Source organism: Vanessa atalanta, chromosome 14 (assembly GCF_905147765.1).
Source record: "Vanessa atalanta chromosome 14, ilVanAtal1.2, whole genome shotgun sequence".
Classification (NCBI taxonomy): Eukaryota; Metazoa; Arthropoda; class Insecta; order Lepidoptera; family Nymphalidae; genus Vanessa; species Vanessa atalanta.
This window is the reverse complement of record NC_061884.1, coordinates 4,180,878-4,208,716: the sequence shown is the minus strand read 5'-3', so window position 1 is coordinate 4,208,716 and position 27,839 is coordinate 4,180,878. Positions and strand designations below refer to the sequence as shown.

General features: G+C 32.2%; 1 protein-coding gene across 1 annotated transcript; it reads right to left on the bottom strand.

Annotated features, from left to right (window-relative positions):
* Positions 1-172: 172 nt before the first annotated feature.
* Positions 173-27,436, bottom strand: LOC125068828 (homeobox protein aristaless-like 4). The gene is made up of 6 exons (XM_047678148.1): positions 26,920-27,436; positions 11,385-11,551; positions 10,184-10,291; positions 7,527-7,710; positions 3,699-3,842; positions 173-282 (listed from the first exon to the last, which is right to left on the bottom strand). The coding sequence occupies exons 1-6, from the start codon at positions 27,434-27,436 to the stop codon at positions 173-175; spliced, it is 1,230 nt and encodes a 409-aa protein (XP_047534104.1).
* Positions 27,437-27,839: the final 403 nt, after the last annotated feature.

Here is a 27,839-nt window from a genome sequence, read left to right as displayed (position 1 = left end):
CCCAGAATTAGACGTCCAGCTTTAAAAAATAATCACGTTTTATTAAATCACGCTACGTGTGCAGTAAGCTTTATGCATACATTACCTTTAACGACCGCGCGTGTACTCCAAGCGACTACGGGGACGCGTAGTCGTGCGGCGCCGGGGAGTAGTCGGCGCCGTGCAGCAGCGATTAGGTCTGGTATTGGAGCATAGGGGCGGCGGCCAGGTTTGCGTGGTGGCCGCTGTTCATCCGCAGCGCGGAGAGCGACTTGTTGTACCACTCGTCTTCTGCGCTCATGCCTGCCGATATCATTCAAATTGTTCACATAAGCAAAGCTCAATATTAATTTTAATTACAATAAACAAATACAAATACTGTTGTTTTAAGTATATCAGTTATGTTAGTTTGAACTGCTTTTAAAATATAAATATTTTTTATTAACAATTTTTATAATCGTTATTTATCGCTCCCAAGAAATAGGTATTAATTATTATTAAATATTATATTCTAGATTTTTATTTGTTACAAACTCTTGGTAACATTATCTACTGACACTTTCACACACGTGTCTATCTTTAAAAATATATAATAAATAATAATTATTTTTTGACTAAGTAAATAACGCCTTTTCTGTATTTGTACGTCATTTGTTTTTTTCTTACTGAATTTTGAGACTGTTTGCGTTGCATTTTATTATTAAATAAATAAAAATGTGTATATACTATTATTAGTTATATAACTGCAATATCATTTAATAAGTTAATCTACCGATAATCCTTATGCCTTTGTGGAATACTTTAAAATGATTTTAGAATATTTTCTTAAAGTTAAATTTGAAACAGTTTTTGGGATGTCATTTTGCGATTGGTTATTAACACTGCAAAACTAACGACTTTGGAGGATACCTCCATAATAAAACAGCTCATTCGAGTAGTAATTCACTGTATTGCAAATCACTATTAGGGTTATTAAAAAATATATAATTCCGCTAAGTTTATTTCGTGGCTTCAGTTCAGTTCTGAACCAATTCTTTTTCATAGCAAATTACTAACAATTCATTAATAAATATAACAATTATTTATTGAATAAAGATTTCGATTTTAATTTCGGATAGTAGAAAAAGATTATATAAATATACAGTTGTATGTATTCATTATGTTCGAATATATTGAATTGTTTTTAAATATATAAATCAAGTTTATATAGAATAATGTCATGTCGTTTTCAAGTTACTTTATTAAAATTTCGCTCGTTTATTAAGTATTATATAAAGATGCAAAGGGAGATAGCAGTTACCCTCAATGGCTTTACCACATAGTGATAGACATAAATGTAGACGAGCCGGAGGGCCGTGAGAGTAGAGAGGTACAAGGCGACCCTCGCGTTTTCTCAAGATGCAATCTCGCCGCAGGAAATAAGATATTTGCGAAGACGCCGCGAGGACGCCCGCCAAAGTAAATGTAGTGGAAATTTTCTTATTAGAATATCTACGGTACGATGCCTCGCCTCCATTACTTGGACGTTTTTTCTACGCAGGAATCTGGCTTAAGGCGTTTTCGTTTCACGTGCCGCCTTGAGTTACCAAAAATGTTTTATTACTCTCTTAAATTGAAAGTCATAACTGGTGAAAATGATCACAGATATATCACTTAAGGGTCCAAATTAAGGTTAATACATCGCAAACGATAATGAAACCTAATTCATATTACTAAGTAATGTATTATTATTATGATCAGTAATTAATTTTAAGCTTTTCACGTCTGTCCGTCTTACACAACACGATGGATTTTGATGTTTTACATTATAATTTAGAAAAGTTTTTTCAGAAAGTTTTATTGTATAATAATAAAGTTTACCAATTTCATTAACAGCATTTTTTTTTAATTTTAATATAAAGTAATTGAAATGCCTTTTCAGTATGCTAATATGGTTTTAATTGTAGAAAACTTAAGATTTTTACCAAATAATGAACATAACCTGGCCTATAGAACAGACCGCGAGAATAATGAATAAGACTTTATTTTATATAATTACTTCTAATCATAAAAATATCTATTCCTTATTATTATAGGTATATTTAAAGATATACCTATAATTTTCATTATATTTTAGTGTTATAAGCCACGGCTTTCCTGTGGGTTATAACTAGTTACTCATAGCTATTTTTAAGAGTCCAGACGTTACGGGATTTATCAAATAAGTTGTGAATAAAGATGATATCTAGTCAAATAAATTGTATTACAGTTTAGGATGTAAGTAATATACCTGCAATATATTCAGGACAAGTTGGAACATCTTGAGTTCAGTAGCAGAGATTTATAATCTCCGGCCGCAAACTCAAGGATCATTGAATTAGTGAGACGTACCAGCGTCTTCAACTACATACGACTGACGTAAGTACATCATTTATTAACGGAAATATCTTAAGTTAATTCAAAAGTAATCTCTTGATATCATTATAGATGTCTTCTGACTCAGAAGGGCACCCAACAAAATTGTTTCGATTTGACTACATTTGAAATTAATTGTAAAATGCTTTGTGTTATATTATTGTTAAAACCTTAATTCAATATTATAAACACTGAAATTAATATTTTACATCAATACAGTACTGAACATTTACTCGTAATTCCGCACGCATTTAATCTTTAGCAATTAAATTATTTATTTCAAATAAACAAAAATAGTAAAAAAAGCAACAGTAGACCACAATTTACTAGAAGTAAATTGTTCTTTACCGAGTTTAATAGTACCTACTTAGGCTTTGACGCTGCTATGACAAAACACTTTACAGCGAACAAAAGAAAGAATTCCCGTGACTTTAACAAATTCTAATTAAGTTTTTTTCCTTTTCGAGATCATCTGGCGGAACTTAGTCGTGGCCAGCAAAGAGCAAGTTTTCTCATTATTATAAGGGATATTTGTATAAAAACGAGGCTGCGATCATCCGGGCTCCGCAACTTTATAATTGCCTTGACGGTTCTAATAGAAAGTTGATGAAAGCTGCCGCGCGAGTCTACCGCTTCTTGTTTTACACTTCAAACTTACATCTTAGTTCGTACTCGATTTAATTTCGTATTATTCATTGTGTTAGGCGGTGGGTGGCGGCAACCGGTGAAATAATAAAACTTTGTATTTAGTGTCTTATTTCAAACCTTATCGCTTTGATACTTGCTACTTTTATATTTGTTACCTTCAACTAATTGTTTATCTACGTTGATGTTTAATAACTATGTCATAAACATGCAGATTAAATGTTTTTTTTTTTTAATAATAAAATGGTATAGGTTTAAAATATAAAAACGTTTTATTCTGTATTTAAGGTATGTATTCAAGATCAAATATAATTTCATAAAAAGTAAGTCATTGCTAATACGAAATATACATGATTTTTTGCATATTATATTACGTAAATTCAATTTTTTTCATAATGATACAAATATATTTTCATTTGTGTGTGTATGTAGTAGATATGAATAAATGTTTACCTACCTGTAAAATACTTTATTAATCTTTCGTAGAAATAAAGTCGGTTTTATCTGCACTTCTTAAGAGTTGTTAAAGACTGCTTTAACTTTTTATTATTAATGTGACATGGAGTTCAACGTCACCGGCGGATCATATACCCATGCACAAAGATGCCTATCTTTCTGTTTCGATAAATAGTTTCTTAGTCTGTATGTATGTTGTAAAGAAAAAACTTGAGGCCACTCACCCATAGTATCCTGTCGCATGCCGACGGCGCTCATATTGGCGCCGTGACCCATGGAGAAACCCTGCGGCATCGGGTATGAGCCTCCGCCCATTTGCGAGAGCGAGAAGATATCCTTTTGCAGCTCCTCATAGCTGCCGTGGTGCTAAGTAGAAGAAACAAAGGAATTATTATTGACATCTATTAAGATTGTTCGTTGGTGGTTTGTAGTTTTGAAAAAATAATGCATTGTTTTTTATTCTTCAGTCTAGATTTTTTCGTGTCTAATGACGCTAGGGTCTGTTCTATTGTTTCGATTATTTTTATTGCAAATATAGGCGGACTCGCAAATAGTCCACATGATGTTAAGAGATCGTCAAAAGATAATTGCACTGTAAGAAATATTAAATCGCCAATACGCCAACAACCTTGGGATTTAAAATGTTAGGTCTCAGGCACAAGTCATAGTTACACTGGCTAACCGCAACAAAAAATACTAAGTATTGGTGTTTGTCAGTAGAATATATGTCTACATTGTAAATTATTTAGTTATATACTCTTTAAAAATGAAAACGCTTGCTATAAGCGTATGTTGTTACTAGTAGGTTTTGTTTTACGTTGAAACATGGGCATAAATTGTCGCTGCTCCAGCTGCGGTTGTAATTTATCACGATCAACACTTCGCTAATGGGTAATGCGATGACGAAAATATTGAAACCACTGCAATTACCACGCCGGGAAACGATTTTTAATCATCATTATTGTACGGCTATAAAATTAAATTTTTTAACACGTTAAAATACCTATCATTATATAATAAAAGATATATTTCCTTAGAAGTGTGAATTAGTGTTAATATATCAGCGATAGTTAAAAAGTTAGTAGAGCTTGTTTTGGTTTGAGTCCACTTTCTATCTTTGGATAATATTTAGTTATTTATATATGTAGGGAAATATGAGGAAATCTGGGGAAAAGTTAAGTTAAGTTGTTAAACAATCTCTAAGCGTTCTTAAGGGAATGTCTAGCTTTGGGACATTTACGGGTTGTTATTACGTAAAAAAGAGAAAATATTTACTGGTTATATACTTATTAACTTTAATTGAAAGAAATATAAAGGTTAATTGTTAAAAAAAATATATTTATTAAATATTAAACAATGTCCTCTGACACCGCGACTGGCCTGTCCTGGCCTGGCTCTCACAATCCGGGGACCAATGGCAATGGCAATGGGGTAAAACCAACGGCTTCTTGTGTCTGTGGCACGAGGAGTGTGAATACAAATCATAACAATCTAATGAAAATATATATTTGATAAAAAATCTCAAAAACATATTTTTACCTCAATTACATGATTATAGTATCGAATAGCAATTCACTGACCAACGATATAAATAGTAGAATTGCAACGATCGACAATGATAAGACGGTGACTTGATGATCATCTAAATCTATTTTAGTAGCTTTAGTAAGTTTGACCGTGTTCATTCCAGAAACTTCTAATTCGGTTTGGAAAATTAGTGTAGACAATTCTAAGTGTCGAAGTATTATTTGCATCATTCTGTATAAATAGCAAATTGTATGATACATGCATGATCCGTTAATGATCGATAATTTTGATGAAACCACTTGGCGCCTCTAATTCTTACTATAAAATAATTGCGTTGTTGATATGAAATGCCGTTAAAAATGGTTATTTTATTGCATCACGAACAAAATAAGGAAATCAATTAAGTTCGAATCGATTCGTCGAATACATTCGTTCATATCCGTTATCGTATGGAACATAACGAGTCGTATTGTCCACAAGCGCAACCGACGGCTGCTATTTGCATTATTTTCGGTGGCCGTACAATGACGCAATCTCATTATGGCGTAATCAGAGCGACTGATTAGCGCCGCACGCTAACGAGCGAATCGTTCCCATAACACATTCTTTGATTACTTGCATTTGTTGCATATTTTCTTATAAATTAAGAATACAAAAATCTATAATACATACATTCTTTACGTACTTTTATGACATAATATCAAAATGTATGTTGTGTCTGAAGGTTATTCTTACTTCGAGTAGGGTCAATAGGCCGTAAAGGTTTGTTCAATATTGTTTAATTATATGCAGGTATGTCTTATTGAATGTTATATATTAAATAAAATCTAAACGATAAGAGGCCGTTTAGCAATATGCATGTTACATATTCGAATTGTTAGACTTTAAACCAAAGTAATTGAAGACATGACTTTATAAGAATTTTCAGAGGTAAAAAATATAAGTTAAAGTCACTTTGAAAGATTATTTTGTTTGAATAATATATTCAGTCTACAGTTTTAATCTCATTGCTTTGAATCAGGAATATTCAGCCTAATATTTCTTCGTATATTCGTATCTCAGGACATACGATAAAGTTTAAGGAAAGCATTTTTTTTAAATATTTACTAGAAAAGACTTTGTACAAAGATACTGGCACCTATTTTAGGGCATAGGTTGGCGGATGGGCAAATAGGTCACCTGATGATAAATGGTCATCAGTGCCATAAACATTGCCTCTGTAAAAAAATTAACCATTCCTTAAATCACCAATGCGATGAATCGAATCGGGAATTAAGATATTATATCACTTGTGCCCGTTACAATGGCTCACTCACCCTTCAAACTGGAACACATCAATACTAAGTTGCTGGTTGGCGGTAGAAATTATTATGAGTGGGTGGTACTTACCCAGGAGGACTTGCACAAAGCCCTACTATCAAGTAAGATACTATAAGAAATATAAAAACTCCTTGCATCGTCTATGCGCTGCCGATTATGGAATCACAGATCAGATCAGAACTTGTGCCTGTAATAACATTGGCTCACGAAAGATTTTTAATATATATTAATATGATTTATAATCTATCCACGAGACGGTCTTGCACAAAGTTCTACTATCGGATAAAGACATTTACGACTTACAACTTTAAATAATTGGTCATTTTACTTTTCTGTTTTAAATAATTCTTTATAAATGATGTTATCTATTCATATCGCAGACAATAAATAATAATTAAATGGACTTGAATCCCAGGAGACCCTAGGAGAGTTGTTTATGTATTTATTTTTTTAAACAGACTCCTTAGCAAGAGTTATAAATATATTTAACAATAGACAAATACATATATATCTTATTTTATGTTGAGAAAATGTATATTTTTTTTAAATATACATGCAAAGAAATCGTCTATTGCGCTTTTGTTAGAAAGTAGATCATATTTAAAAATATTGCCAGATTTAAACTTATAGATTGATTGATTTAGTTAGGATATAGTGATTACTGATTATTATTATTCGCAAATATTCGTAAGTATTCATCGATAATACTTATATTTTTATTAGTTGGTAAATCATTGTCTAAATGTAGAATAATTATTTTATAAGACAACTTTAAACATTAACTACTACAAGTTCAGAATACAAATTGTACCGAAAATAACCGGTAGGATACTCAGACTGCCTAAACTGAATATTGTGGAATAAGGCCTTTATCATACAGTGAATGCCTGTAAATGTCTGTTGTTCAGAATTACTCCCGGTAAGGACTTGGTGCTTATATAACTAAGCTGCTTCAATTACAAAGTAAATATATGTGTCAAACTTTTGTCCAATACAGGATCCTGCGAATCATGCAGGTTTCCTCACGATGTTTTCCTTCACAGCTGGTCACGTCATCAGTTATATATAATAAATTGTGACCTTAAAAACTCGAATAAGATGAGATAATACCCACGATCACTAGTTCAAATTCACTATGAACTAACCCATTTCAGCATTCCTGCGATGAATTTTTATGTGTAATAATCTTTACGTAAAATTCCCTGTATGATGATAAGTTACCTGTGGATATCTGTTGATGGTATTAGGATGCGGGTAGGGTTGGTATCCCCTGTAGCCTTGTATGTTCCGCATCATGCCGTTACAGCCCGGCAGGACGGCCGGCGCGAGTGCCTTCTGCAACTGCTTCTCTTGTTTACGGTATTTCGCTCGACGGTTTTGAAACCAAACCTGTTTTAAAACAAACATTTATTTTTAAAACAAACATAACCGAACAAGCGAACCAATCATATAATGTATTGTCATTGATTTGCGTTTAATCGTTGCCAACGGAATAAAGTCTTAAAACATGTTAATGTGTAAACACTGATTATATTTTATTAATAAATATGAAACAAATAGTTTTTATTTGATTATAATCTATGTTAAATAAAAAGAAAATTAAAAAAAAAATACATAGTGTTTGACACTATTAGCCGTAAACAAAAGTTGTCATTTTTTTTTAAAGTGTTTATTGTTAAAACTGTTTCGTTTTGTTCGCGGTATCCTTCGAAATAAGTAAAACGTAGAGACATAATTTCGTAACATGTAATATCTAAAACAAAATAAAAAACATCGCCCCGTAATCTGTGTTGTCAACGGGAATGAGGCGTGCGTACTTTGATATGGTGATTACAGCTGATTAGAGGGAGAGGGCCAGGGAGACGCCCTCCGGACGCACTCCCCATATAAATAAACCGATACATACCAGCCCATCGTTTGTAATTACTAATTTGAACCCTATATCTAATGAAATACGGGCGATATAATATTCGATATATGTGGTATATAGAATAGGGTAAGAGAACATAAAAGGGATATTAGTTTTTTCGCAACGCAATTCGACATCCGTCCCTCGCCGCGCGCGTTGTGATGAAAAACGAACCAATTTCCGAGCGATCTGTTACAATATCTTATTGGATATCTTCAAGTTGAAATGAGTAGTTTAAATTAGTTTTTTTCTGTATTAGTTTTAATAAAGCTTTTATAGAAATTCGTCTTGTAATGTCAACGTTATTTAACTGAATTTCAATTCCGTTCTGCTCAACTTATTGAGTTGCATCTTCGAAATTGAACAATACAATATACATGTGACTATTGTGTATATGAATTTATTGTGATTTGCTGTATAATATATACGTTTATATTTAGAAATGTATTATAATTGTAGCTTGTATGTTATTTGAACTTATTAAATAAGTATATTTTTTTCTAAACTTTTGTCTAACAATTTCCTTTTAAGCAAAAATATCAAATGTCAAATGTAAAATTTAAAATGTAAATAAGCTATATTTCACTTTTCAAAGTAAATATATTATAATATGCTTGAACGTGTAACTAAGTATATAGGTAACTAAAACATTTAATATAAATTCCGTTTTTTTTTACACCGGAATGAATAAAATGTTGTTTTAAATAAATTTTGTAATCATACAAATATGAATTAATAGTTATTTTCGATTAAAATAATATTAAACTCATTGAAAAAAATAATATGACTTGTTATAATAACACGAAATTTTATATTGAAAGTGGTTTCAAACACGCAAAATCAAGTCAGTACCTACTCATTTAGCCGAGCGTCGTGTTATCTGTAGAAAATGGTCTCCTTTAAACTGAAAAAGCACGGATCCAACAAAACATTTTCTTATTTCCAATTGTAGAATTCATTTGAGGGCAGAGACAATGTCGAGAGGCGCGCGGGGAGGATGAGCGGCTAACTTCGTTACGGATCCATTTGATGGGATTGCAATGCCTCAGGGGCCACCCTCCCGCACCCCCGCCCACGCCCCCTCATTCGCCCGGCAACGTTGTATTTTTATATCGAAATTTCCTCTAGAAGGAGGGAGCCCGACGTCGCTGTCGTCTTTAACGTTTACATTCTTATGTAGCGTCGCCTGAACGTTAATAGCCTCCTACGTAGCGCGCGTGCACGAGTGTAGGTACCATAGCTACTTACCTACATGTATTGGCACTTCCAAATGCTCTGTGTGCGTACGTTACATGAGCTTTTAACGGCAGAATGTATGCAAAAATCTCTTATGTAATGACATTTGCCATACCTTTCATATTTTTGAGTAGACATTTTATCTTTCTAAAATAATCATTTTTTTGCAGGATTCATATTTGCTAAGTTATATTAAACTCATTTTTGTACGATTATATGTATTTCGACTTAACAGTTATAAGTAGTTTTAAATTTGACTTTAAACTCAATAGAGACGTTCTTGAACATGTCACAAGTCATGCTCTGAATAAAATATCTGAAGCTGCGATTTAGGTGCTCTGGGGACAAATCAATAGCGAGTGTCCCGGGGGATTGAGCAATTTTAAAACTGAGATAAGGATCGCTCGCGAGTAACTGTAAGCATTTCGTATTCATACGGCCGAGGACGACAGATGGTGCCTTAATTCAATCCGCCTCCGGCCTACGTTCCAAATTAAATTATCTGAGTATTCGCGCATCATTGATATTTCGACAATTCCACCTAAGAAAAAGGCGGCGTTCCGAGTCATCCGCTTGTTTTCAACTTTATTAAGCTTTAATACAACAAACGAAACGGTAATAAAATAACAGGTCGAAAATGACACAAAATACGTCAAAATTACTGAATAAGAAAATTGATATAGTTATTGTGTTATCGCTTATAACTATAGTACTGACCTGTATTCTTGCTTCATTGAGCTTCGTCGTTCGCGCTAGTTCCTCTCTGCAATAGATGTCGGGGTAGTGAGATTTTGCGAACGCTGCCTCTAATTCTGCTAACTGTTCCTGGTGGTGATTGAAAGTTTATACATGATTTAAATATTATTATCGTTATAATATATCTTATGTATAATTTTAAAATTTTAAACTACTGGTATTGTGACAGGTACTTTTTTTTAATAATAAAAAATAATAGTCTTTATTTTTATAAATAAACTCTATAACGAAATGTGAAGTATTTATGTGGAAATGCATCAAAATTGTATATAATACAACATATTGCATATTTTTTTGCTTAGAGATATACCGTTGGTTCAATCGTGGTTACAAAGGGTGGTTAGAATTCATATTGTTTTTATGGATTTAATCACCTTAATACTTTATACCAGCCATATGTTTGTGGCTAAAATGTATCACAACTTAACTGCAATTTAAATGTCTGCGTTAATCATTTAAGGCAGCCGAAGGCTATTTCAAAATGTACCTTGAAGCTAAAATGAGAAAATATCGGAGCAGTCGTGACGCTTTAACAGATCGTCTAGGGTTTTAATTTTACATTTTTCGCCGCTTATACATGAACATGTATGTCCGTCAAATATAAGCCCATTGCAGTGAGGTGAATGTTCGTTCCAGATTTTTATTTAAAATAGCGTTACTTTTTTATGAAACTAAAAATGGTATATAAATCCTATACCAGTGTTCAGGTGCTGAATAATACATTTTGAGTGTGTCGCTTCACGTCGTTAATAGCATGATAATGCAATTAAGCATTAGAATTTAAAAACGTTTTTGGAATATAGATAATATCTAGATATAAGGCTCTACAAGAGTAACATGGATATTGCGTGAGAAACAAAACTTTCTGTAATATTTTTTTTTTTGTTTTTTGAAAACATTAAATAAAAGGAATTGCTATTATTCCTATTTACGTCTCCAATTGAGATTAAATCTTGTGTTGGGTGTAAATATTACGCTAGCACAAGGGGTCAGGATGGAACCTGCGAGTTTTTACATAGTTTGTTGGCCGGAAAACAATTTCGATAATGACGCTTTTAATTAAGTTGACACTAAGAATTGATTTTTCTAAAGAGTCAGAGATAGTTGCACAGAATTTTGGTAGTGGACACTGAATGTGAACCAAAACAGTAGGTATTAATACCTGCGTAAATGTCGTTCTGTGACGTCGTCTTGCAGGCGTGGGACAGGACGCTGTGGTAGGCGTATGTCCAGCGTGTTGTGGTCCTAGAGAGGGGGAGAGTGCTGACGCGCCCCCTGAAGTGCTCGTCCCGCCAGGTTCAGGCTTCAATTTTTTGAACGCTCCTTCAGCTGTTGAAGATAATTGCATCTTAATAAAATATTATTTAATATACCTTTAAAATCATATGCCTTTTTTAAAACTTAATAATTTTTTAAAACTAAACGGATTTTTCATTAAAACTGTAACGTGTATAATTTATAAAAATCTAATGAATCTATATCAGCACATGAAATTTTACAAAATATATTACAATATACAATCCGAACGAGTGGTGGTCAAGTATTTACAAAAAACGTTGTAAAGAAATAAATGTTATCTAATATTTTTGTTAAAATCAAAATAACGAAATAAAAATCACAAAGAACAATATTTCGCGGGCTTGAAAATAAAATCTCATAATAATCAATAGGGTCATATGACCCTATTGATTATTATCCTGAAAGGAATTTGACTTGATTTTCAAATTTAATTGAAGTAATACAAAAATTTCTTCTCCAAAAGTTTTCCTTTAGTAAGAAATTAATTAATTTATAGTATTAGTAAAACGAAAACGAATTCAATTCTTTGTTGCATTAATTCGTATCCGCGGACCAAACAAATGCCTATTTAGCCAGGTTTTTACATAAGGTCTGATCATTCGACCCCACTTAGCGCGGGTCTGGTTCAAAGAAGCCTCTTCTTATTTGCATAGCGGGTCGCATCGATCCTTACCGTAGGTCAAGTTCAGCTCGGCGTAATTGTAATTGCGTTGCTTTAACACTGTTACAGCTAATGATTCGGCATCAACTCCGTGCACTTCAGCCGAACGAAGTTCTTTACGTGAGTTCAGAATGATCCTTTGTGATTTATTGTTGGCGTGTGTGTTATGTTATAATAATAAACGATTTATAAGCCCTATTGATTATTATGAGAGAAAAAGTACAAGAATAATATAAGTGAAGCTATTAATATTAAAATTCATTGTACAAGTCATTTTTAATTTTATTACAATTTTTAGATTCAGAAAAAAAAAACCATTCCAAGTTAACTATTCTAATATGTGTAAAAAATGTAATAGCTCTCACATTTCGCAAAATTAGCTGCATGAAGCGAGTGCACTGAAATCCCATTATTATTATACCTGTCCCATCCACATACTCTCACATATTCAAGTCTTTAAGCTCGTTGCTGTAAAAAATTGCATATTGGCGACATAATCAGTTTACCTTTGGTTTCTCTGAGCATTGGAATTAAGAGGGGAGATTTTAAAAGCTCCGTCGGAGGTCGGTTTGGCAAGTATTCATGCATTCCCTTTGACGGCGTCCCAGCTACTTATTAATTAACACGGAGCTAAGTGTTTGCGTCCGCGGTAAACGGGGCCTTTTAACGTTTAAAAGGCTGTTTTTTATTCGCTTCTATGTTTTAGAGGCTTTGATGGCGTATATATCGGTTACGGTTCTGCCTAACAATTTTTCGTAATAGAATCAAGGTAACGTGATTTCTTTTGAACCTTGTTAGATTTTTACATTTTTACTAAAGGGAAATAGAAATCCATTAGGTTTTGCGGTTTTCTTTTATGTTACAGAGAGAACAAAAGATTAATGTGACACAATCACGAGTGACTTGCGACAAGTCAACGCACAATATTTATTTGTAGTACAAAGTAGGGAACATTTGTTCGGGGGTGTAACAAAGATTCAATGTAACGTGTCATTAGGGGGCCTTAATCCCCTAATTATGACGATTGACATAAAAGCACCATCTGTGGCGATCGAAAGGTGTCGGGTGACTTCACTGGAAAAACTAAGAGGTACCGTAACCTCTAAAAAACTAGACTCCTCATTTTAGTTATTATACGTATATATAGTTAAAAGATATTTAATCTGGATAAGCATTAGACTTCTGGCTTTATACTTTATTATATCTATTGGTTATTTGCTCAGCTTTGATTTAATAATTCATGTCGTAGATATTTTCATGGTGATGAGATTTTTTATTTTAATGATGAGTTTATGAGAACTTATTGTTATATTAACGGAGTAAATATATAACGTACAATAGTATATATAAAGTACGTTTCAAATCATCAAGGGATGATTTGAAACGTACTTTTTACAACCTTATTAATAATTTAAATTTCATCAAATATTTATAACATAGATATATAGCTTAATGTTTTTTTTTTATTTCAACAGAACTATCTTTTCTTCTATTGAATAATAATTATTACTTATAAAATTAATAAGATTAACCCGAATGGAGAAACTGAATAAATTTGATTTTAAGTAAAATATTAAATTTATGTACAACAAATCTGCTATCAAGTAAATAGCAATTTGATATTAAAAATAAAAATCTATTACGTATTTGGCACCCCCTGGCGCTCCACGGGGCTCCAGGTCGCTTCGCCCTCCAGCATCCATATGTTGTCGCAGGCCCTTAATAGATTTATAATCGGTGCAAATGCCGCAAATCCCTCTGATTGAGATCTCGATTCATTCCACTTTGCACTATTCCTTTACGGCTTAGGCAGTGATTTTTTTATTATTGGGGTACTTTGTGGTCGTAGTTACTTTTTGTTTTTATAGAGAAATCCTCAAACTAAAATGTAAATAATTTGTACGGATTAGAATTTATTAATAATAAACAATATTTTTCGATTTATAGGAAATATTTATTAATCAATATCAGTTATTATAAAAATACTTTTAAGTGCGTTTTTTATTATTTCTAGGTAGGCGAACGGGCAAATGGGTCACTTGATGGTAAGCGGTCACCAATACCACCATAGACAATAACGCTGTAAGAGATCTAGACACGCGGTAGCGTGTTAAGCCAAGTTCAAGTAAAAGAACATTCTGTATATTGCTAAAACGAATTTAAACAATTAATTATTTACGAAAAATATAATGTCTTAGGGTTTGGATTTTATTCTGTAATATCGCTCGTGTGTGGTCGAAATTCGAATGTCCACAATTATAACGGGCACGTAAGCTTATTCTTAAATGTCCTCTCACTAAAATATAAATTTAAAACGAATTCGGATTGCTGTTAACCCGTTGAACATTTGTAACTTTTTTTCGAGTGGCAGCTGATCGTGTGCTGTAATTACAATAGGTTTATCGGATTTAGGGGTGACGCGGCGCGAGCGCACTCCATTATGTCAAGTGGGCTCTTTATTGAAGATTTTTATGCGCATATTAGTTTGCTATTTTGTTGGTGATTTTTTTTTAAAGTTATAGTTAAGAATTAAATATCCTGTTGTATATTTAATTCTTAACTATAATTGTAATAACTGTTGAACTAATTACCACAGTTAAAATTAAAATATTGTAAAAGCATCAAGTTGCACGACAGATACAAATTCATGTCACAGATATATTCTAATTGATATTTATTTATGTCACAAAAACAGGCCAAATAAGTTAATTGATTTTATAGAAATAAAAAAAAATACAGTAAATTATATAATGACAAATGACAACAACGGATTTAGTGGACCGACGTTGCAATTTCACAGGTGACAAACGATATTGAGGTGGGTAGTCTCTCAATAACACACGCACGCTCCCGGCACGCGTCCGGGATTATACATTATACACAAAGATTGATATTCATTTCTCTCCATGTTGACATCCTTATTGAAGACCAAAGCTTACAAATAAAAAAAAAATGCAACTGTACTAGAATATATTCTGTTAGAAAGAAAACTTATATAGATATTGTATCGTTATTAAATTCATCACAGCTGGTGACTTAAAATCTTTTTTGCAAGTATTTTCAAAGACGGGCGGTAATTTTGCATTTATATTAAATATTATAACGTTTATAAGATTATATTTTATGTATAAGTAAAATAAGATTGTAGCACTATAACAAGGCAGCATTTGAATGAAGATATATTTTGAGGAAAGTTTAATTTTGAGGAATATTTCATAAAACTACAACTCTGTTTTTAGTTCTGTGATTTTATCCGTTTGATTATGTATCTTACCAACGCCTTATTCTTTTTTGATGAATCTTGGAATGATGCTTGGATCATAGTTCGTATAATTAGTTAAAATTTACGTTAATCATCGTCGACTAAGATGAATTGTTTCCAATAATCGTCGCAACAAAATGTCAAATAATAATAAAAGTGCACCGTGATATAATGTAACCGTCTTATAATATACTTACCAAACAAGTTTAATAGTTTTAATGATACAAATAATTAGGTTGATTGGTACGATTCGTTAGCGTGACAACTACAATGATTTCATTTTAGTCATTAAATATTATTTGCGTCAGACACAACTCAATATGGAAATACTCTCAAAACTACTTATTATATCTTTAGTTTTCGGTAAGTGACATATTTTTTTAAGATTTTTTGTATAAATGTGTATGAATACGATATATATTTAATAACTGATTAAAATAATTAAATATCGAAGTATAGATCAAGTAAATTACAGGCACGGGGTACATAACTTCTTAGTTCTTCGTCTTGGTGGCGCATTGGCGAAGAGATGATTAATATATCTTGTAGTTTTAATATCTATGAGCGGTGGTGATCACTTACAATCAAGTCGCATATTTGCCAGTTTGCCTACCTATATCAAATAATTTTAGAGGACTGTCAATATCATATATCAATTATGTTATTGAATAAAATACACTGTTGTCCCCTTGAAGATTTCACTAGTACGGTTTACGGTATAAGGAATATATACCATCTTTTTTGATGATGCAAAACTGTTTGGAATCATATGGGTTGCCTACTTTCCCTGTAATAGAACTTTGAAGCGATCAGGTCCCAAACGGTGTTGTACTCTCATTTTTTAAATCCGCGGTAATCGATTTGCTATTTATAAATGTTTAAATTATAATCTTTGTCATCATCAAATATCAGATGTATTAAAATACCAGATAAATTATAATTAGCGAGTAAATTCTTTGCAAGATGAATTAACTCAATTTTTTAATAATTTCAGTGAACACGTTTAAAAATAGCGACGGGGGTATCGCCGAAAGGATTCAGGGAAGAAGTAGATTAAGAGGAAAGCTTTTTCCTTTTCTAAGACCTAAGAATCCAATTAAAATCCAACAACAAAATGATTACGCTGATTATGATGCTGGAGTTGATGCCAACTACGAAGATTTCCCACCAAACGGTTATTCTGAACCTAGTGGAATAGTGAATCCCGACGTAATAAACAATGTACCCAATGATCCTAATGTGGCAGGATATAACGGGAATATCATAAATCAACAAACTTATTGTAAATCAGGTCAAAACTCTAATATACAAGGATGTGCGGGTAGGACTTCTGAAGATTATAATATAAACTCTAATAGACCTCGCCCATCAGGTTCAAGGGATTTAATCAACGCAGGTAATGTTGGGAAATTTACCGATGACGGTATTTCTGATCGATTCACTGATTCTACAAGTCCTGATGGTGAAAAAGAAAAGAAAAAAGTAATTCCAGAAGCAAAAATCTTAAAGCCTTTAAAAAAAACGAAATTTTTCTTTCAAGTCCAACCAGTTAAACCTGTGGTTGATGAAATTAGTGGAAAAAATGTTGTATACTATATTGAATAATCAATTTCTTAATTGAAAATAGTTGTAATTTTGTTAATAAAGTATTTTTAACTAAATCATAACTTTCAACACTTCATTGTATTTAGCTTAAGTGTATTTTAATAGTGTTGATAAGCTAATGTGTATAAATTAACTAACAATATCTTAAAATACTGTATTTTATTTTTAATGGTAAATTAATTTTAAATATGCATTTATAATAATAACGCTTAGTTATAATATATTTTTTAATAAATAGTTATATACTCAAGATTACAAACCTACACACTTGAGACACTAAAGTTACATGCGTTATGTGCATTATCCTGAATGATAAAATCATAATCATTACTTTAAGTATTATCGACTAAAAGCGACCCTCATTACGAGAGTCTATAACAATAATAACGACTCAATTGCGAAATTAGAAGTTTATCTAAAAGTATTTATAAAAAGTATAAAATGAAGTCGTTTCCTCTTTCTCCATCTCTGCTAACTTCTAAGCCACTCAACGGATTTTGATGCAATTTTCACTAATAGAAAGTGCAATAAACAAGGAAGGCATTTTTTTGTCACGATTGTCATTTACAATATTAATATTTAAATATAAGGACATGTAAAGGTATTTGACATTGATATTCCAGAAGTAGTTTATACTAGATATAAAAGTAAAGTAGATTCGATTAATAAAAAAAAAAGATTTTACTTTAAACTTAACAACGGTAGATCGACGTACACGGACCATGATTATTCAGACAGATTGTCAAATGGGTATTAATATTCATGTTCTATCCAACGTACGTTATGAAGTCTATCTCATGGAATTGATTGACTCCATACTGACGTCCATTACATATCCGGAAATAGACATTGTATCATATAATTACTATGTATGCATAATTGTTACTTGAGTTTAGTGTTGAATTGATGTGTACAAAACAAATTTACAATAAGTTCACATTGGATATGGAGATAATAATATTAGTGTATGAATCGAATATTATATCCTTTTAAAATAGCAACATTTAATTACTTACTATTCCAAAAATTTTGACTTACACATTTGTGAAAATTTAAAGTTCTCATTGTACTTTTCATAAATTTGTTTAAATATTAATCTATACTAATATTATAAAGAGGTTTTTTGGTTATACTCTCTGATGATCCAATTCTAAGAAAAAAGCATTAGCATTAGCAGCCCGTAAATGTCCCACTGCTGGGATAAAGGCCTCCTCTCCCTTTGAGGAGAAGGTTTGGAGCATATTCCACCACGCTGCTCCAATGCGGGTTGGCGGAATACACATGTGGCAGAATTTCGTTGAAATTAGACACATGCAGGTTTCCTCACGATGTTTTCCTTCACCGCCGAGCACGAGATGAATTATAAACACAAATTAAGCACATGAAATTTCAGTGGTGCCTGCCTGGGTTTGAACCCGAAATCATCGGTTAAGATGCACGCGTTCTAGCCACTGGGCCATCTCGGCTCAAGATGGGATCAGCTGCCTCGAGGGAAGCCAGTTGTTGTCAAGCTGGTCCAAATTGACAAATCATTCAGATGAAACTCGATAGAGTTTACCTTTAAGAAAAAAAGAAGCTACATTATTCCAGAATGTTGCAGGTTATAAATTGTAATTAATTGTAATTATTTATATAATTTAATTTTTACTATAAATTAATTGTACAATGCAAGGCGGGGTGGGTAGCTAGTATTTTATGTAATAAGATAGCCGCAGTTGTTCAAGCTTTTATTATAGATAATTTAGGGCGGATATTAGAAGAAGCATATTCAAATGTCTCAGAGAATTAGCAATGTCGCCTTGGCGAAGTCTTGTATGACTTGTTTTGTTTATTGCTTTGTATAACATTGAGGAGTTCGGAAGACTTCAAGATCTGTAGCCTTATAAAATAATTACTCGATCAAATAAACAGCTAAACACGAAAATAGTTATTTAAATAAGAAAAAAAAAACAGATATCGGAAACAATTTTATGAATACTGTGAAGGTGTTTTATGGCTAAGACGCGAGAAACATTTTTGCTCAAAATTTGTGAAACGATACAATGTTGTAGGCTCAGACATAGAAATTTTTCTTTTAAGAATCACAAAATTAAGCAATAAGCACATTTTCAAACATGATTTGTTTTCATTTTAAATTTGTTTTAGCGTGGTATCAATAAAAAATTAATAAATTAAATAAAATTGTTATGTTAATTAAAACTACTATTATGAACACGAAAGATTATGTTCTTGAATATTCTTTATTCATGCACAAGAACAATTGCTTGAACGACTTCTGATTTAATTTAGTACAGAAGTCGTTTAAAAGTTCACATTTATTTTAAGTAAAAAAACTCATATTTTAACATGCGTTTAGTAATAAATAGGGACGAGTAACGACTCTTTATCAGAAGTTTATATTCCGTTTAAAGGAAAAATATAAGACATGAACTTTAATCTTAAAATAAAATAATTTTAATAAAAAAAAAGAGAATACATAAAAGTTTTTGTATTAGTTTGGTAAATTTATTAGTTAATGGTTTTTTTCGTTAGAATGATATTTAAAGTCTCTCTTTACGGATCCTAAGAAATGATGTTCACGTTTCGCGCGGCCATTGTTAGCGCTTGTACGTGACGCGCCGGTGGGGTGGGTATACACTGTACAACCACTACACCTTTTATATACATAGTCTATAGTTACAGTAAACCCGTGCAATCATTACATCTATATATATATATATATATATATATATATATATATATATATATATATATATATATATATATTTATTTATTTATTTTATAATTAACTTTGTGCTAAGATAAAGAACAAAGTTTGGATACTAGTTGAAACTAATTATAGATTAATAAAGTAAGTTTTGTTTATTTAAACATTTAATCTAAAGTTTTTTTTTAATTTTATATTATATAGTTAAATAATTCAATAATAACTATTTATCATTACTTCGCCTTATTTATTGAATATTGAGGGGTAAATGAGCAACCTGATGGTAAGTGGTCACCACCGCCCACTATATCGCCAATGCATCAACAAACCCTTTTGGTCGCTCGTGCCTGTAATTACACTGGCTCACTCATCTTTTAAACCGAAATACAACATTACTAAGTTTGCTGTGTGGCGGCGAATCCAGGCGGGCTGGCATAAAGCCGGTAAATGGTATAATTTTTAAATATTTGATTATTAAGAAAAGTACGTGTGAGTTTTGTGTTAAATACAAAAGGATAGAATTTGTCACTTATTATATATATTTATGTATAATACTTTATTATATATTTTATTAGCTATATCTATAGCTAAGATATTAATTGTATGTGTGGCAATAGTAACAGTAGTAAAAAATTCCCGATTGAGACTGAAACCGAAGTGAACTCATTTAATCTAGATTTTTTGTAATTGGTCGTTATGTGACCAATAAAATACAGAAAAAAAGTCACTCAGTACATATTTCCAATCGGTTGACTTATTAAAATAAATAATGAATTAAATAAATTCAAATCGAATAAAATCGTTTCAGTATTTAGCGAATAGCGACTATCACTTTGTCCACAACGGAGCAATAAACGCGGTATGAATACATATATGCTACCTACCCATATACCCACATATCCAGTGGAGGTTTATATCCGCTTGAAAATTCAGCCTTCGCCCGGGCCGGGGGGAGGCGGTCGTTAGTGACATTTCGTATTCATGACGTCAGCCTCGGGCCGATTGTTTGCAATATTACTCTAATTGAAATTGTAATACGTACATATTCTGGATAGTGTCCCAGTACGTGTCCGTAATTATACTAGTTTGTCTTATTATGTGTTGATATTATCATTAGGTTTTTACACGAATTTTTTATTTGAAATTAGCGACCCGCCCCGGCTTCGCACGGTTGCATTGCTGATACTAAATATACTACAGAATGTCTTACAAAGTTCACAGTTTTTCAGTCATTAGACAATACAAACCGCAACGGCCCTGCGTTGTAAATTTATAATATTCATTTAAATTACATGCTGTAAAGGGTCATACTGGTCTATATAAAATGCTCATTGTATTGAAGGTACTTTATTGAATAAGGATTAATGCTGTACTGCTGAAAATTGTCTCGTAAATAAGCCATTATTTCTAGTAAAAAGTAAAAGATAAACAATGGTTTTTGTGGGTTATCCCTAAGAGATAGACATCCCTAAGAGATAGAGATAGAGATACCATTCAGGACTGTTTTGTAGACCCTTTTAAGGTGTACAATGCTGTAGTACTTTATTTTGGTCTATTTCGTTGGGTTTAACTAGCGTTTGCAATGTAAGCTCAAACAATGTGTTTATTTACTACATAACATTAGAAACCTCCAAAAATATCAGTGTTTCTCTACTAAATTGTGCATGTATTATACATATAAATCTTCCTCTTGAATCAATCTATCTATTAAAAAAACGCATCAAAATCTGTTATGTAATTTTAAAGATCTAAACATACATAAGACATATAGCGGTAAGTGACTTTGTTTTATACTATGTAATGATGGTAAAATTATGCCATTAGTGTTGTTTTTTATTTATCTTAATTAAAAAGGTACCATTTCGGCAAATTTCGGATACCATAAAGTTAAGGACGTTGGTATGTCTGTCTGAGATTAACATACTTCGACTATGTTTGATCGATTACCTCGAAATATAGCACCTCCATATATATATATATTCATAGAGAAAATTTTTATATCATTCTACCTAAAACTCTGTTATAACTCGCTGCTAGATGGCATAGCAGCACAATAAGTTCTACAGCGCTCAAATATATAAATAAATATACATACTGAACATTGTGAGATAAGAGTTGGGATTATGCTCGGGTATTCCTTTTTCTCAATATGTTGTAGCAGGTTGTTATACGTTGTTAGCCTTGTTCGATTGGATATTACTGATAAAGATTCTGCACGGAAACTACACCCCCTCAACCTGTACAGGTTTGTTCAGCACGTCTCGTTCTATACCGATTTATTACATATAGGTGATATGGTTGCATCGTGATTGATTACGTCAAAAATAAAAGCCGAAGGTTTCCTTAATATTGTTTTGCTTAGTATTACTATGTAAGTAAAAAAAAACTTGTCATAGATAACGTATGAAAAAAAGCTAGTAATAACCATTTCCAATTAACCAAATTATCAAAATAAAGGAATGAATGTAAGTGGATATACTTCAAATGAAGTCATTTCACATACACATATCCACGTATCCACGTATAGCCTTAAAGTACAGTGTAGTTGAAAATTATAAATAAGAATTTACTTTATTTTTCTTGAACAAGTTTTTTTTGATAAGCCACAAGAATCCCTTAAAAAAACATAATTATATTACCTAATTTGCCCAAAATCAACTTTCCAAACCACAATTCGTTTATTTATGCACATTCGTTCGTGATTAAATCGAACTCTATAAAAGCACATTACAACTATTTTTATTCCATCGTTGCGAAGAAAATGACAGTTAGATCGACCAACAGATTACTAAACTGATTATATAAGGATTTTCATTAGATATACGTTACCTTAAAAGTAATATATTTATCTCAACTTCACCATTATATAATATTTTTGTCGTATGAATAATGGTCGAGTTGGATATAAACCATAAAGCCCAAGATATAATTAAGTACATGCAACAAATCCGCTATCTGTTTTTTTACGGTATAATTTTTCGTCTACACTATTTTAATATTCAACGGAACACTAACAGTAGTATACTTGCTTGTTTTTCATATGACTAAAAAGTAGACTATAATAAAATGTAGAGTACATTATTATATAAAAATACTGTGAAATTGTAATTAATACTTTAATGAAAATATTAAAATCTACCTCGCTACATTGATTTCAGTATTTTTCATGATTCTAGTTGTTACGAGTATTTGAACAATAAATAGCAAAATTGGTTTTAATGTATTACAAAATCTACTGTGTAATGAAAATCCCATCAAAAACATAAATGAAAAAATGAGAGCCAAGTTAAATATTATGATATATACCTTGGTTGTTGTCTCCAACGACAAAAGAAGTGAGATCTAAATTTGTGCCAAGTTAAATAGTCCTTTCTGAAATTTATTTATAACTACATAAAATATCATTTCTTCTTATAACTTGGGGTAATATATTGTTGCCTAAGGTATTTATGTTTTCGTTACATATTTAATAAAAGTCTAAAACTACATTTTGTAACACTAGAAAAAAAAACGTTCAATAATTTAATCGTCATTTAAAGTCAGATAAAAAGCGACTACATTCTAACTAGAAGTTAAATTTTACATTAGAAGATATTGCCTAAATTGATTTATTATGTCTATGTCAAGTTTGAAACAGGTCATATTTGTTAATATGAATATATATATATATTCATATTAACAAATATATATATATATATATAATAAATATATATATATATATATTTATTTTTAACAATAAATATATATATATATATATTTATTGTTAAAAATAAATTGGAGTCCTTTTGTTTTTCGCCAGCGGTGTCAAAGCTAGATCTACTGCTGACAAATAGATTATATTCTAATAGTAATTATATTTTTTTTGTATAATGTATAAAAAACGTAGTAATACTCTAATCCTTTAATATTTTTTATTTTATGTGGTCTATTTCATATGTCTCGTATTTGTTTATGATGATGATATTAGTACTAAGTCAAGGTATTAAATATTTTAGAAGGCGTTTGAGAAGCGCGTTAGTAGGCCTACTCAAATCGATGACATAAACGAAAACGCATTAAATGAGACATATGTGAAGTAGATTTTTGTAAAAAAAAATTTAATAGAGATAATGCTAACAATTAAATATTAACTTCTTGTCTCGCCAAAACATAGGCATTAGACAAGAGGCAATTGAGTGTATTATGAATAGTATGTTATGAGTTTAATTTTATTGTCGATAGTTTTCTTAAATATCTACTGGGATAACCGATCATCAGTTGTAAACTACGATTATATTCATTATCAATAAAAACATCAATACTAAGTATTATTAAAATTATTCTGAATTACAGTTTAAATGAATAAATTACAGCTATAAGGATCAAAACATCATACATATAGATTCCAAGATTGGCGGTGCAATGGCAGCTCTTACGTTAATTTAGTTTGGCACTAAAAATTAAAATATACTGTATTCAAGAAGGATTTTACAAGCGCTGTCGAATCGTCATTACAAACTACATTAAGTTAAGCTACAACCTTTTCGGAATGTAGATTCTACCGAGAAGAAACACCAAAAAGCTCAGTATTTACTCTTTTAACATTTAAAATACAAAGTAATGATAGTTGAATAATTATAAAATTTATTTAAGACAAATAACATAAGAAGTGATAACATTAAGTGCTTAAATATACATACAAATAAGAATTAAAAAATGTTACTGTATAAATCTTGACCGCGTGGAATGGTGGCAAGAATGCTAGCAGCATTTCCCCGTTGAATAACAAAAATAGTTGAATACAATGATGTATGTATATTGTATATATAATAATATATCCTTATTACTATAGGTATTTGAAACGGGATATTTGCCATGTTTTTTATTTTTATTTAGTGGAGCGCGATATTTCGACATTATCTACGAATGTCTTATTCACGAGACTCCACCAAATAAAAATAAAAATCATGGTCAATATCCCGTTATAAATACCTATAGTAATAATCCTGCCCAGAAAATCAAAGCTCCACGCTTTTTTATCATCTATATAATGAGTGACCAGTGAGGAGTACCTACTTCAAAAGGCTTATATAAATGCTTAGGCCCAAGTAAACATGGATTCATTTTGATTTCATTTTGGTCAATAAATTGTATTTGTGTTAGATATAACTCAATATGCAAATAATCAAAAGGTGAGCGCATTTGTTATTGAAATTAAACTTTTTAATATTATTTGTTTTTCAAATTTGTATTATATAAAATATCTTGTTTATTGAATCATATATATCTAAACAACGTATGAATATGTGTTATTTGAAAAACGTAAAGTAATCATATATTTCTTTTCTTACTGAATTCGAATAGAGGATTTAAATAACTATTTTTGAAAGGGGTAAAAGAGTAATATTGTGTTTTAGAAATAGTGACGGAAACGTCACCGTATTGATTCAGTTATAAAATTAAATTAGAATAGGAAAAGTTTTATCGAATTATATATAATTTATATTACCTAATAATTTTCAATACCAAAATATATAAACTACATTTATCAAACGAAGCGATGAAGTAAAGAAGTGCAATGAAGAATAACTGTAGGTAAGCTAAAACAATAATGATCAAATGGCAAAACTAGATAAAAAAAAATCTTTAGTGAAATAAATAGATGTGTAAAAGAAGCCGTTAAACAAAGTGTGAAATGTGACGTGAAACATCAACCACACCAGCGAATATTAATTCTATGGTTATTTTCTACCACTCGGGTACTTCTTTAAGTGTAAAAGTAGCCATATTTTGAAGTTATTCATTATTTAACAATCGGAAAATAATTTAATAAAATAAAAAACGGTTCGAACCACAGTTCTTAATCTTATGAACTAGTCAAATGCATATGAGATATTGTCGTGCACTACATGCACAAATATGTACACATAGCCGACCTCTCTGTTCCCTCACTCTCATAATCTGGTGGGACAGCAATCTAACTCCACTCGAGAGTTATCAGGCGTTAAACGGCTCTCTATGCTTCCCAAGGCTTGGAGTGTAAACAGGAGGAAGTTAGCTGCTATAACCCTTAACAGCTAGACCAGCCCACACCAGATGTAATAATGCTTGCTCAAAATAGAGGAAACTAAAGAAAGTAGTATATACATATAATATATGCACTCAGATATGTTTCTGAGAAACACAAATTATTTAATAAATATTAAATTTCACAGCTATTTTTAAATTTGAGTTCATGATTTTATTTATTTATAATAAATAACTGAAAAACAGAAGGTATTCATTTATAATATAAAACATACTCTGCCTCTGTTTACTGACCATATCTCAGTCTGCCTAAGAAAAGTTATATGGACCGTGTGAAAATAAATTATTATTTGAAGGTAAATTTTAAATAATATAACATAAGTATAATGCTGTCACACCATAACAGATTACATGTCGCTTCCCGCCGTCTGTAGGATTAGATCTTTTAAAGTACTTAACGAATTTTAATGCTATTTTCATAAATAAACAGAGTGATTCAAAAGGAAGATCAACTGAAATTCAACTAAAAACATTAAGTTTTCTTTTTATGTTTGTTCTTTAATCTAATAGTTGTATATGACGGATCTAGGGTTGTATATCATAGAATATATATATTCTTAATGTTACGATACATGGAAATGTGAATGGCTTGATAAAATAAAAGGCCCGGCCCGAAAAAGCCGCCCCGTTACGCTTATATATATCAAAATAAAGATACCTCAATGGTAACTTAATTTGTGTAAATATTTGAAAAGCGACAGTAACTTAACATTATCTTTGTTAGTTAATAATGATTGATAATATAAATACTAATAAATATAAATAATATATTTAAAAACAGAACAGCTTTACGTATAATGTATCAGCAATGTGTTGCCGGTAAGGGCGAATTTTCGCTTGGAACAATACTGATTTGTGTATTTATGAATCGAACTTCATGAGTCACGTGGAGCCGGAGCGCAAATTTTTCATTAGCAAAATGTCAAAGCAAATCTTAATAATAAAAATGAGTGTATTCTTTACTTACTTTTATTTACTATAATGACTAATGTTTATACAAAAGAACATTTGCAGGACATGATGGTTTGCTTCGACTTAAATACCACTAGCTCGTCTTCGATCGATCGATTAGTTGCAAGAGTAAATTGGATACATACCTGTGTGGTCTTGTAAGGAGCGACTAAGAGGAGGCGCAGGCGGAGTAGCCGCATGATCACCGCCATATAATCCTCCAAATTCCTCTGCTGACGATGATGATGCATTGCTGCACTTTCGGCCCTTGTCTGGCGTATATTTGCTTTCCGCACCTGATTGTAAAAATTTTGCATCCGACTGATGCTCGTCCAGGAGTCCTGGCACGCCAAGTAAACCGCCCACCAAGTTCGGTCTGAGTTCCTCCATGATCTTAGAGCCTTGACCGCTACCGCCACCACTGCTGAAGTTCAGCTGACGGCTGAAAAAGGCCGGGAAGATGTTGAACTGCTGTGGGTCCGGCAGAGCGGCGAGAGGCGGCGCGGGCGGCTCTACGGCCCCCGCGCACGCCGCACTCTTGAACTCCACCGTGCTGTGGCCGGTGCGCTGGCTGAGCGAGCAGCGCGGCTCTCCCGCGCTTCGAATATCGTGATCCGTGCCGTCGCCGTCGGCTCGGCCCCGACGCTCACTGACTAACCACATTATAGTGACGTGGTGTGCCGCCGACACGCCGCCCCGCGCGCTAATTGTTCGCGACTGCGCGAGAGGACCTCACGTCGCCGCCCTCAGGCTAGAGCGAAACGGCTCTTTCCCATACCCCCGTAATCGATGTAAAATCTTTATAGGGATGCTGCGTCTCATTCATCCCCAGCGCGTTGCTCGTTGAAATTTCGGGGGCGGCGGCGGGCGGTCCCGGACGAGCCGTTCGCGACGCTGATTGGCGGACGCGCGCCCCGCACGGAGTTCGTCGCACCGCTCCAGGCCAGATACGTTTCTCTTTGTTTTATTGTCTCCATGCCTTCTCGTAGATCTTGCGTTGAAAGTTTATGCATTGTACCACGTTTTGTTCTACAAAACACAAAATCACGTATGAACTTCTTGAGGT